Genomic DNA, 13,285 nt, shown 5'->3' on the forward strand with positions numbered 1-13,285 from the left:
TTTCCATGAACAGGTTTTGTTTTTATGAATAACTTTACCTAACAAAAAATTTTTTTACCCGCAAAATCGTAGCACCACTACTTAACTTGATCTTAGAATAAAATGTGCGACGATTATGAGAGAAAACATGGTAGCTCCTGATAAGGTACCGAGTAGAAATACAAGTTATGGCATTCATTACCAGCTCCAAGTTTCAAGTACAAAGAGAGAAAAAAAGAAAACATAAAAATTGGTATTCAATGTAATTTATTGATAAACAATATACACAGAAATTATCATTTAAAAATTACCAATAAGTATAGACAAAATTTTTTGGTTTTATTTCTAGTCAAATTTTGTTTTTAAGACCTAAGATTTTGATGTTATTGATGTGCAACATCCTAGCTCCCAGTATATGGCAGTTGGTAAGAGTAATTTCATGAATGGAACCAAGTCAAATTGAATGGAAATGTGAAGCCAAAGGGAAACTTTATTGTATCAACTATTTAATGAATGTTAACAAGATGCTGTATAATTTTTTGACGTCTTTTTTGCCTTTATCACAGCAGTTTCATTATACAGTTAAAAGTGTAATTTTTTTGTGACTTTTTAAGTTAAGTTTTGAAAACTGCTGCTTGGTTTCAGGATTTAACATGTACTTTTGTGCTTCATGGTGTATTAACCTGCATTTCAGAGTTGCACAGTGTACCTACATGTTTCGCAGCGTTATTTCGGTTTTATCGCAACTAACCGTATAATCTTGTCCCTACCTGTAATGTAAATACACATACGCATTAAAATGTAGAAAACTATCACCTCCACCAAATCATTTCTTGAATCACTTAAAAAAATTGTTCCACATGAACTCCCCTGCCCTTCCCAACAAGTAAAAATGCTCAGTGTCAGTCCAGAACTGCGAGGCACTGCAACGGAGTTTCTTGTTTATGAGAAATCTTTATCATTTTACGTAGTATTTTTTTCTTCTAACAAAGTTTCAATTATTGATGACATTAATGATCTTTAATCTCTCACCTGCGTCCACCAGCCTCCGCACGGCAGAGACCGATCCATAGCAACGATATTCCACCGACCTACAAGCACGGCACAACACGGTCCTGACGGAAACATGCAACAGGTAGCTGCCCAGCCACAGACTCTCACACAGCTGAGACGCGCCGCTACCGCGAGGCGAGGGATGCCTCGACCGCGCTGAGCCGCCTCTCGACGCGCTGCACGCTCCTGGCGAGCGAGTCCACCTGCGCACTCAGCCTGAGCAGCGCGTCCAGCACGGAGCTGGGCCGGTTCTCCTTGTCCTCGGGGCCGGGGGGCACGCCGCAGTCCACCGTCGTCACCTGCCGCAGGCACCGGGCGCTGTCGGGACACTGTCCTCGTAGCCAGGATTTGTGTATGGGGGGGGGTGTTAAGAAGCATGGCCTCACCCCTCCCCCCCCCCCCCGTATTAAAGCGGGGGGGGGGGAGGGGGGGGTCCGGGGCTCCTCCCCCGGGAAAATTTGGATTTTAAGGCGTAAAATAGTGCTATTTTAGCAGTTTTCAGAACTTAAATTTAAATATTGTAATGGTAAAATTTTTTTATTAATTTAATATGAAATTTGTTTGAGTGATGAATAAGAAATTAATTAAAGATTTGGTGCTGGGGGGGGGGGGGGAGGGGGGGGGGTTTGAACCCTTAAACCCCCCACCCCCTGGCTACGCCCCTGCTCGTAGCCTTCTAGGGCGGAGGTGCAGCCACTCGGGACAGTGAGATGTGCACAGGCAGAGTTGTTTAAAACACGGGTGCACACTACGTCTGTGTGAATAGCAGGTTTTTAGTTTGAATCGAATATAAACACCAAATTATTTGCGAATGGAAATTTGAATAAGAATGATAGTTAATTTAATCTTTTTTCATCATGTAATGCCTGGAAAATTAGACAGATAATAATATTAAAATGAAAGGTTGGTTAGGTTAGTCCGCAACAATAATTATACTTAAAATGTTTGTTAAAATATTTAAATTATAAAAAAAATCTGTGTTTTTTATTTATGCAACTATCTAACTTAACCAAACCAAATTTCCATTTTAGTTCCTATTTGCCTCATTTTCCAGTACCAGGTTGATTTTCATCCAGAAAATTTTTCCAAACTGCTAAAAATACCATGAAATAAACTGGAATCATATTCTCAAAAAATGTTTATCTTTTTTTTTTCAAAATACTGTATTCCCAAATTAGTGATTAAATGAGCTCATATTTAAATTTTAAACCCTAGTTAATCACAAGTTTTCATTGAAAACGCAGCCGGGTTTTAGTTCAAAAATATTATAAACAAAAAATCTGCTAAGTGCATCTGGAATCTTAAACCATTATTTATGTTTTTTTTTTAAATATATTTTTGAGTTGGAACGAATGTTTTGTCATAGATACATACAGCAAGCTCCTGCTGTCTCTCATAGTTTTAACATTGATTAAGACTGTCGATTTATACACCGTCAAAACCCGAGGGTCAGGCAGACTGTCACACCCTGCGACAGAACACAGCTTTTCTACATTGAGTGCCAAGCGCCCAGCGGGGGACAAACGAACTAAGAGAGCCCTTGCTGTGGAACATCGCTTTGTGAGCAGCGTCTGCTAGCAAGTAGAATTATGGGAGCCACCGGACCTATCGCAGGTGACGTCACAACTAGGAAGACCGACGGCAGTAGGGTTGGGTTCTTACTCAAGTAATATTTTCCTGCATTCCCGTTGGAAATAATGTAGAATATGTAGGTGTAGGAAATTATGGAGAATATTACGAAGATATCTATTTGTTATAAAATTGCTATGAAAATACTAAAAATTAAAAATTAAAATAAAAACAGAAATACATATTTTTAACAATTAAATATCTGAAAAGATAATTAGTACTACCATGATTTTAAAATTTTTACACAAAAAATTAGAAGATACTTTTCAATTTTTTTTTTGAACGTTGATGGGACTGGCAAACCGCAGCCAGTGTCTGAAAGGCTCGGCTCGGCTCGGCAGGACGCACCTCGACGTGGGCGTCGCCCGACACGGGCAGCGAGGAGAGAGCATCCACCTGCACGGCGTCGCGGTCCACCGAGACCTCGCGCAGGGGCGTGCCGTGGCTCTCCAGCTGCTCCCTCGAGAAGTTGGTCCTCCACACCAGCACCTGCGCACACACGCCACTCCGCTCGCTACACTCTACGAAGTCTGCAGAAACTTTTATCCCTCTAAACATAGTACAAAATTGAAATTCATTATTCCCAACATAAATTTGTGTATGTTGTGCATTTCACGAAATCACACATTAATAACGACAATAAATACTATATGGTAAATTGCTATGAAACCAAAATAACACCTAAATGCAAGTGATACATCATATAGCACTGAAACGCAAGTATAATATCATGGAATCCAGTAGCATCCAAGCCAACTAACAAGTCTTATGACATTCACAGTCACTACAGATGGAGAAGCGGATCGTCGCGTAGCGCTCTGGGACGTACGTGCTTGTCCACGCCGCCGGAGGCCAGCAGCTGGCCGTCGTCCGAGCAGGCGACGGCAGTGACGGAGCCCACGTGGCCCTCCAAGGTGTAGATGGGGCGCCCCTCAAACAGGTCCATCACCTGTCACACAACGTATTTTCGGAATTTTACTATTATCGCACGGTAAAGCCGCGCTGTAAGAATATACCCTGCAGCCACAACGAAGTCCACGGCGGGACAGGACTCGGGACGGGCACCTTGATGCTGGCGTCCTCGGAGCAGCTCATCATGAAGTTGCCGCTCGGGTGGAACACCACCTGGTTCACGGCCTTCTGGTGGCTCATGTACTGCTGCAGCAGCTTGTGGGTTCGCAGGTCGTACAACTTTATGGCCCCGCAGGACATCGCTGCCGCCATACAGTCGCCGTGCGGGTGGAACTGCACGTACGACGCGTACCCTGACAACATGTGTGCACGTTCCTCACGTCTGCATCTGCGCTCTTACGAAGTGAATGTGCGTTAAACTCAAATACAAGAAGGATTGACAACTCATGAGAAGTTTTGTATCATGGAAGTAACAATTCCACGGGTACTGTGACGCCAGCCAGCACGGAGAGCCGACGCACCTTTCAGCTCGCAGAAGGTGTGCACGCACGTGCCCGAGGCCTTGTCGAACAGCTTCATGGTCTTGTCGTCGGAGCACGAGAGCACGCTGCGGCCGTCGGGCGAGAAGCGAGCGCAGCGCACCCAGTGCGTGTGGCCCAGGAAGGAGGAGACAAACTTGCGGCGCTGCACGGACCACATCTTGACGCTCTTGTCGTCCGAGGCGGAGAGCAGCTTGCTGCCGTCCGGGGAGAAGTGCACGGAGCGCACGGTGGTCGAGTGTGTGCGCAGCTCGTCCACGCTGCCCTGCACGGACGGCACCCACAGTCGCACCGTGCAGTCGGCCGATGCTGTGGCCACCAGGTTGCCCCCCGGCGCAAACGCCACGTCCGTCACTGCGCCCGTGTGCGCCTGGAACCTGCGCACCTCCGTCACAGCAGCCAAACTCCTCTGGTTACTGCTCATAATTTTAAGTTAGATGATTAAAATTAAGAAAGTTTACAAACTTACTCAACTTATTTTTCCAGAATTTATGTGATTTAAAAAAAACAGCACAGCGCTAATGGCACAGACAATGTGTAAGAGAGAAGCAAAACTGTTGTGCAAACATGAAAAATCCTATAACTAAAATAACTTCACTTTTTTAAAGGATGGAATAATTGTAAATTTTAAAATTGCAAGCAAAATTAAAAAAAAGTTTATTATTAAGCAGGGAAACGTATTACTACAAAATTATTTTTTTGAATGACTTAGTAACTGTAATTCACTTGTCAGAGTGAAAGATCAGCTTAATGACCGAACTCATTAAAAGACATGTGCAAGTTGTGCATGCAGAAAGCTTGTGTCTCACTGTTACACACGGCACATGCAAGACACAAGACAGTGTGCGGCAAGCACGCACCTGAAGGCACGCACAGTCTTGCGGAAGTTCCACAGCATGAGGCTCTGGTCGTCGCTGGTCGAGGCCAGCAGCTCCTGGGACGGGTGGAAAGCCAGGGCCGACACGGTCCCGCGGTGGCCGCGGAAGTTGCGTTCCATCGTCGGGTCCTCGCTGTCAGCGTGCGCCATGCTGCAGGACATATACGCCTTCACCCGGTGCCACTGCTCCTCCACTGCCCAGATCCTTGAAACACCACTTCTCCGAGCAACTGTAATAATGCTGATAAATATTCCCCATCACCTCCCCACCCTCACTTAAAAAAAAAAAAATTGGCATTTGTACAGTTTCTGTATACGAGCTTTTGTTATAATTTTAAAAGTTCTTTCAAATAACTCAGTTCAGGCTACGAGCGCAACACACTAGAATATAACTACAAGTACAACCCTTACATACATCACTTACGTCTCACAGTTCAAGCAACGCAAAACGTGAAGTCTTCTAAACAGTGGCGCGAAATAAACGTCGTTTTCTTTCAAGTTTTCAAACAACAGTTGACAGCTGATTTCAGTCGGAAGGTATTTTTGGTTTTTATACTTGTTTACATTTCCCTAGTTGATAGCCTTTGGTATTTAAAAACAGTAAGATATATATATTTAGTATTATGACATAAACTGAAACAACTATAAAACTGTTTTTTTTATTTTTTTAATACTTTTTACTATTGGGATTTTCTATGTTCATTAATGTTATTTACAGAAAATCTGTATAATTAATTGTAATACTAATCTCCAAATGCCGGCTTGGTCAAATGGCAAATTGCTTATGTCTATGGTTGACTTGTAAAATCGACTCTAGGATCGTGCCTTGTTTGACAGCTTGTCATCTGCCTGTGTATGGTTATCGTAAATATTGTCGCGACATCATCGGCGAGTAGGGCGTTGTGTTGTGTACGTACAATCAAATACTTCATAACGATTTTCACGTTCTTACATAGCTGTGCGTTTGAATGTTGCGGTATCATTGTAACGTACTGTGTGTGAGTGATTGTTGGTTAGGTAGGTGTGGTTGGAGGGTATCGTTGTGTGTTTGCTTGTTGCAGAGTTTATGTTAGCACCCGCCGAGGAAGACAGAGGCGAGCATGGCGTGGAGGTTCAAAGCTTCCAAGTACAAGAACGCAGCGCCCATCGTGCCGAAGCCAGAGGCGTGTATTCGTGACATCAGCGTCGGCTCGTACCAGACCTATGGGAACAACATCGCGTGCTCTGCGGCCTTCATGGCCTTCAACGTGGATCATAATGGTGAGAGGCCGGCCCCGTTCTGATAACCTGCTTGATAATACTTACAAGTGTCGTTATTGGTTCATACATATCTGTGTTTGAATTCCCTCATAAAGGACACACTAGCTTATAGGATCCTTGAAAACTACAGTAACTGTCTACTGTAGGAGCGTCACTTAAAAGAAAGGGAAACACCCGAAAATGGATTTTTTTTTTTCAGCTCTTGTTTTAATTCTACTGATTTTCTCTATTTACAACCAGATATTTTCAAAATCTTAACATGTAATTAGTAGAGACCTGTAAAATTCGCGATTTCAAATCCCTAAAGGGTATACTCCATGATCCTCTATGTACTCATGCAAATTACATCTGCTGATTGGTTACCGACTCGTAACACCTGTTGACTGGAATGATCGTGATTCGCTAATTATTCTGTTAAAGATTTTCATTGGTCCAGAGTCCTTCAGATAAACTGTGGCCCAATCACTGAAGCAAAAGAATGTCAAAATTATTTGGACTCTATCCTATCGCAAAATGAATCCGCGAATTTTACAGGTCTCCAGTAATTAGCCATTTTACGTTCGCCTGTACAGTAACTTGGCTGCCACCATGCTTGAGCCCTGGTAAACGTTTAATGGTAAAGGAAGAATCCTATTGTTATAGCATGTAATGTGAAGTACTGTTCGATTCCCTTGCAATTTTAATTCAATATTTTTTTTTTGTGTGGTGATTTCACATTGAAAAAATTAAAAGATGTTATTGACTCATATAATGTTGCAATTTCACCGTAATTTTATTGATAACAATTACTAAACTAACCAGAGTATAATAATTTATCTAGGAAGAATATAAATTACGTAAATCGCTGAGAATTTAAGTGCCAAGTAGCTTAAAAGAGATTTTTTTGTAGTGTTAGGTTACCAAATTTTCTGGTGCAGTAATTACTTACTAATACATTAATTTATGGTAATCTAATTAAGTTTCTCCTTTTTTTTTTTTTGTAAGTTATGATTGGTAAGTGTTCATTTATTTGTTAAACCTTTTTTGAAGATCTGTTAAAATGTTTTTTTGTTAACATGTGTATCCTGTAAATTATAAAGTGATAACTTACATGAATCTAAATTGCAAAAGTTATCATTCAAATGTACCCCACAAAACATTTTATTTTTAAATGCTGACTTTCCTTTACTTAGTAGGCTACCCAAGAAGTACACAGATACGTATACTTAGTTATACTTACAGTTCGGATGGCCCGCATATTTTATAATAAAACATCAAACAGATAAACTAATTTTGGTTTTGCTTGGAAAGTGAACTGAGGTAAAACAAAATTAGGCGTGTAAGGCCTTGATTGTACAGCGGAGTGTACAGCAACACACTGACAGTTGAACGTCTGTCAACATTTTGCGTTACAGAATGAGTCGCTACCCCCCATAAGTATTGCAGCCAGACTGACGTAAGAGCACCATCAGGTGTGCTGTGTATCATGGAGGCATGGCGGCACATTGGATTTGTCGTCTTGCCTTTCTACGAGTGCACACCAAATAGCAGTTAGATTCCTCCACGTGTGCCATCAGTTCTCAGCAGAACAACACATTATGTAGGGTTTTGTGGAAATTTACCTACTAAAAAAATTTTGATTTCATATAAATATTACTTAGTGGCAGTGGTGAATTTTATTTTTAATTGATTTGCAAAATGTTAGCTACTGATCATTTTATATTATTTAATATGATCCATGTAAAAATTATGGAAATAAATAGGAAATCAAACAAACTAAAAAAAAAAATTGAACATTTCAGGTAGAAAAAAAGATTGAACCAATGAAATACTTCCAAAAACTTTATTTAGAAAACAAAAATCAGGAAGCAATGTGTACAACATTTAGTACATTATAATCTTTGTGAATTATGTCACTTCTTATTTGGGTTTATTCATTTTTGACAGTGGAAAATGTCTATTTATCTTCGCATAGTAACTGCCTGTAGTTGGACACTTTTGAAAAGTACCACCAGTTTTCTCTGAAAGACAGCCAAAATAATTCAGCATCCAAGATGGGTGACGTCTGTTGGAAACTTTTGTAGCAAGGCAACTACGATGGTATGGTTGTGAAAAGAAGAATGTCTGAGAATAAGTCTTAATGCCAGAATCTGCAAGGACTGTGGTTGGTTAATACCTTGCGGCAGGCCTCACGACAGTATAGAGGAAAGTAACTTTCAATCAGACAGCACAGAATGGAGCTCTGGCAGTGTGGGGCAGAGACAGTGGGAGCGTGCTCAGAAACACCCATGTGTGCCAGCCAGAGTGAATAACCTGAGATGTAAACACTGCGATAGTCTGTGGAGCTAAGGGTTGTCAGGTTTTAATTATTTTAGTTCTGTAACAATTTCAAGCTTGCGAACTTGGTGCCTGACTAATATTTTACACAATTTTTTTTAAATTTTTTTTATTCCAAGGTCTAAGGATTTTTTTTTTCTTTTACATGAATCAGTAAGCTATTGGCTAATTTGCTTTATAATAATTCTTTCAAAAACACGTACTACGAAATACAGCTCAGAATAATATGCAGTTGTATGTAATATTTGGAAACTGTATCCAAGTTGAAGGATGGTTGCTGCCCGTGCCGACTGACGGACTAAGTTGCCGTGCTCGTGTCGAGAGGCCAGCTCGGAGTGTGCGCTCGTGTGCGCAGGGTCGAGCCTGGCGGTGCTGCCGGTGGACGACCGCGGGCGCAAGAGCAAGGGCATGCCCCTCCTGCACGCTCACTCCGACACTGTCACGGACATGGACTTCTCTCCCTTCCACGACGGCCTGCTGGCCACCGGCTCCCAGGACTGCCTGGTGAGTGCCCGTACTTTTCCGAACTTTACACTAGTGTTCAGAGTCCGTGGTGGCTCGCTCCCACAAAGGCGATGCAGGTTTGATCCCCGCTGGGGGGGTCAACCCAAATCATTTGCAAGTGTGAAATGTTATTGACGTTGCAGTGGTCACTCCTGCTGCCCTCGCCCATTCATTCCGGCATCTCGTCATGTCACATTACCCGTCATGTCCACGATGTCGAAGAGACATTAAGCACGTTCGTTTTATTTTCCTTCATTGATCGCCATGGAAAAAAAATAAAGGAGTGGTGTAGTTTTCAACTCGGCATCTGAGATTTGTAAAGTGAGTTCAGATATGAAACCATCCAAATAAATGTCCACATCTGCTGCGGTCAGGATCAGCCCATGTCTACGTAGGATGCACTATGTACCGCAGGCAGCCCTCGGGTGACTGGAACTGAACTGGGGTGTCTCAGGAGAGGCAACTACACCAGGGATCACTCATGCCTCGCCTCTCGGCGTCTGTGCTGCAGTGTTTCCTCTACCTTGTTGTGTTAGTTCACTCTCACAAATCATCTCGGGGGTTCATTCGTGATGTCACTGGCATGGCGATGGTGGTTCGGAGCCAGGGAGAAGCCGCCCCCCTGGCAAAATGTGCAGATCATGTTGCAGTTTGATTGCTGGCAATTTTGGTCAGTATTTTTGCTAATGTACGGTCTGAAGTAGCTCTGAAGTAGCTTGGCTTCTGGATTGTAGCCGTGTCCGTGGCAAATCACTCACCGACGTTTTTTGTCGACACTGCGGTCGCCATCATCAGGGAGCAGTTACCTACTCTCCCCGATGATGGCGACTTCAATGTCGACCGAAACGTCGGTGAATTATTCTCCACGGACACGGCTACAACCCAGAAGCCAAGCTACTTCATACAATGGCCGTGAAAACCTGCGTACGGTCTGTTTCACGAGTTGCTAGGTTGGAACGACATGGCGGCCACGGTGGGAGGGAGGAGGCAGTGACCGGGAGAGGGGGACGCGTGCGCAGGTGAAGGTGTGGCACATCCCGGAGGGCGGGCTGCAGGAGAGCCTCAGCACGGCCGAGTGCACCTTCTCGCACAAGCAGCGGCGCGTCGAGACGGTGTGCTTCCACCCCACGGCCGACTGCCTGCTCACCACGTCCTCCTACTCCACCGTGACGCTGTGGGACGTGTCCTCCGAGAAGGAGCTCTACTGTACGTGCTGCGCCGGGACCCCACCGCCTCCTCGTCCTCGCGATCCTTCAACCTGCTCCCTGCCCGTGACTGTCGTGTGCACCGCTCCAGAGCATTCGCTTGTGTTCACAGAGCGTCGGGCGTATGTGTTTACCGTAACTGTGGACAGTTTGGTGGATATGTAGATTACCAAGCAATATTTTGTACTTAATTTATTTTTATTTTATTCCTTGCAGTTACTCTCTTTGTAATAATTAAGGAAAATGAATCTGCTCAATTGAAATGTATCTTACGTGAGTTGTGAGTGGGATATTACCATTTATTTTGTTGTACATTGTCAAACTAGGATACTAAGAAAGAAAGAAATTTTTTTTTAATACAAAAAAAATGTGATTGTAACGTGCTAACAAGACTTTTTTTTTTTTACTTTCTCACCGTTAAATCATGTTAATTTCTTTATAAATCGACCACTGGTGATTTTTTTGAAAGAATTTTGTCTTTTTGAAGGTTTGATGAGCAGTTCTAATGGGTTTGGCAGTTGGGGAATACAGTGAATTCCTCATTTCAAAGCCCGTGAGGAAAACCCCGACCTTCTGGGGGTACTGTATACTAAATGTAAAACACAGAGAGGTGGTACTGAGTGAGGGTTGACGGTGTGTGTGCGCAGCGAGCGGCGCGCAGCACGGCGACGTGGTGCAGGCGGTGAGCTGGCGCGGGGATGGCTCCGTGCTGGCCAGCTGCTGCAAGGACCGTGTTGTGCGCGTGCTGGACCCGCGCCTGCCCGGCTGCACGCACGCCGCGCCGGGCCACCAGAGCATCAAGGACTCGCGCGTCGCCTGGCTGGGCGACTCCACGCGCATCCTCACCACCGGCTTCGACAGCGTGAGTCCATGACCTACTGTTGTTCTATCCTGGGAAACTGAAAACTAAACAATTTTTTTTCAAATTAAAAAGAATATGTTATCATTTGGCTAGGTATTTTAACTGATGAAGAGATGGCCTTAGTATTTTAGTAAGTTTTATATATATTTTTAAAACTTTGTACCTGTACTGTACTTAAAAGTAACCAATTTTCATTGAATTACATTTTCATTTATTCATGTAACAATGTTATATAATTTATACTTTTTTTTTTGTTTGTACATTATATTGAATTTTATTAAAATTGTTCCTTTTTTTTTTTTAACTTTTCATCTTCACGTAACTAATGCATGGTTTCTTAGGTTATATTTTATGTATTTATTTCTCAGTTATTATATGCATTTACAAATGTTTACAATCGTCAAAATACCGCATGTGATTTGAAGTGACTCTAGATGCACTCACATGCAAGCTTGCTTTCGTGAGTGCTGAATTTCCTGGTTAATTAAGTGAATATTGTTAACAAAATGTAAAAAAGGGGGAAATTTATTATTATTATGTATTAGTATTATTATTATTATTATTATTATTATTATTATTATTATTATTATTATTATAACTGCAATATTTACTAGTACCTCTATCACGGACGGTGTCGCCTCTGAACTGGCGCGCAATCTTCTCGTCGTGCATAGGACAACTGTGAGATGTGAGTGGTAACTGTATTATTAGACGGTAGAGAAATGTACGTAAAGGCTTAATGCAAGTCCTCTGACTGCTTCAAAGAATGTTAACTGGGTGTTTCATGCCTAAAAATTGACTTGATGTAAGTTTTTGGACATACGCCATTGCTAAGAACTTTTTCTGTTGAAGAAAAACTAATAAATAAAATAAATAAATAAAAATAAAAATAAAAATACTCAAAAAAAGATACAAAAAACACACAAAATTAAGCAAACAATTGCTGTTGTCAACAAGGATATGAACACCACAAAATATTCCGAAACAGGAATATGGTCAGCAAACAAAGAAAAAACAAAGAAAAATGTACTAAGAGAACGAAAAAATCCCCACAAATGATGACAACACAAAAATATTGAAACCCAAAATAATTCAGCACAACAGTTGAAGCGAGACAAAAAACATGACAAAACGAAAAAACAAACAAATACAATAGTTTTACCTAAACAGAAACAAGCGACGTTTCGGGAACTGCTATCTGCTCCCGTCCTCAGGCAGAGACGCACATGGTACGGAAACACAGGTGCGACTTAGTACATTTTTCTTTGTTTTTTCTTTGTTTGCTGACCATATTCCTGTTTCGGAATATTTTGTGGTGTTCATATCCTTGTTGACAACAGCAATTGTTTGCTTAATTTTGTGTGTTTTTTGTATCTTTTTTTGAGTATTTTTATTTTTATTTTTATTTATTTATTTTATTTATTAGTTTTTCTTCAACAGAAAAAGTTCTTAGCAATGGCGTATGTCCAAAAACTTACATCAAGTCATGCACTCCCATTGCACAAATCTTTTAAAGATAACATGCCTAAAAATTATTCTGAAAAAAAAAACAACATTTTAGGCATTTTACACTAATCATGATTAAAAACGAAATACGGAAACCAAAACTACTCATATGCTCTCAGAGTATTCTTAAATTCTTTTCGTAAGCATATATCACTCTGATATCTTGAACAGTTTTCAAATTGCGTGTTTCTTATTTTTCTGAAGCTCTACATGAAGTGTGTGTGCCCAGGTAGGTGAGGCTCTTTAAGCTATGCCGAATCTGTGGGTTAGAATTGGCGGGAAATATCTGCAGCAACTCGGCGGGGCAGGTAGTGTGACAGGTAGTGAGGGACAGTGACTGAAGTGTTGCGTGCTTGTGTGTGCAGGGGCGCCAGAGAGAGGTGTTCATACGAGACCTGCGCAACTTCCAGGCGTGTGAGAAGACCCTCACCCTGGACAGCTCCACTGGGTGCGTAGTGATGATCCGAGATGCACTGTGTCGAGGGGTCCGTGTGCTAGGCTCCAGGGGGCAGCACTGACTGGTGGTGGGGATAGTGTCCACCACACACGTCCATGGATGGAGCCCGTGTTTCATCCCGTCACATTCGTTAATCTTTTCTTTTTAAATTAAATGTATTTTCTTTATTCTGTACTTTATTTCAAG

The 13,285-nt window shown here is 42.1% G+C and overlaps 2 protein-coding genes across 3 annotated transcripts in view; one reads left to right on the top strand and one right to left on the bottom strand.

Annotated features, from left to right (window-relative positions):
- On the bottom strand, positions 1 to 5,498 carry LOC134536183 (POC1 centriolar protein homolog A-like). 2 transcript variants are annotated; one of them, XM_063375822.1, is made up of 7 exons: positions 5,414 to 5,498; positions 4,973 to 5,140; positions 4,095 to 4,489; positions 3,727 to 3,926; positions 3,491 to 3,610; positions 3,010 to 3,150; positions 1 to 1,331 (listed from the first exon to the last, which is right to left on the bottom strand). In XM_063375822.1, exons 2-7 carry the CDS (start codon positions 5,137 to 5,139, stop codon positions 1,158 to 1,160), a joined length of 1,197 nt encoding a protein of 398 aa, XP_063231892.1. In that variant the 5' UTR covers position 5,140; positions 5,414 to 5,498; the 3' UTR covers positions 1 to 1,157. The 2 variants fall into 2 exon arrangements, with proteins under 2 accessions (XP_063231892.1, XP_063231893.1); XM_063375823.1 differs by having other exon boundaries at positions 5,405 to 5,474.
- A 312-nt stretch (positions 5,499 to 5,810) lies between these two features.
- The window catches only part of LOC134536184 (coronin-7), a 29,263-nt gene continuing 21,788 nt past the window's right edge, over positions 5,811 to 13,285 (top strand). The window contains exons 1-6 of the mRNA XM_063375824.1: positions 5,811 to 5,898; positions 6,051 to 6,249; positions 8,921 to 9,069; positions 10,089 to 10,275; positions 10,922 to 11,136; positions 13,008 to 13,090. Of these exons, the coding sequence (XP_063231894.1) occupies positions 6,090 to 6,249; positions 8,921 to 9,069; positions 10,089 to 10,275; positions 10,922 to 11,136; positions 13,008 to 13,090 (794 nt within the window). The 5' untranslated portion in view covers positions 5,811 to 5,898; positions 6,051 to 6,089. The remainder of the gene's footprint in view (positions 5,899 to 6,050; positions 6,250 to 8,920; positions 9,070 to 10,088; positions 10,276 to 10,921; positions 11,137 to 13,007; positions 13,091 to 13,285) is intronic.

Source organism: Bacillus rossius, chromosome 10 (assembly GCF_032445375.1).
Source record: "Bacillus rossius redtenbacheri isolate Brsri chromosome 10, Brsri_v3, whole genome shotgun sequence".
Taxonomy (NCBI): domain Eukaryota; kingdom Metazoa; phylum Arthropoda; class Insecta; order Phasmatodea; family Bacillidae; genus Bacillus; species Bacillus rossius.

Coding starts and splice junctions, on each gene's coding strand:
- LOC134536183 (XM_063375822.1), bottom strand. CDS start 5,139: ATGGCGCACGCTGACAGCGAGGACCCGACGATGGAACGCAACTTCCGC. Junction 3,927..4,094: donor CACCTTCTGCGAGCTGAAAG/GTGCGTCGGCTC, acceptor ACATGTTGTCAG/GGTACGCGTCGTACGTGCAG. Junction 1,332..3,009: donor CGGGCGACGCCCACGTCGAG/GTGCGTCCTGCC, acceptor TGCCTGCGGCAG/GTGACGACGGTGGACTGCGG.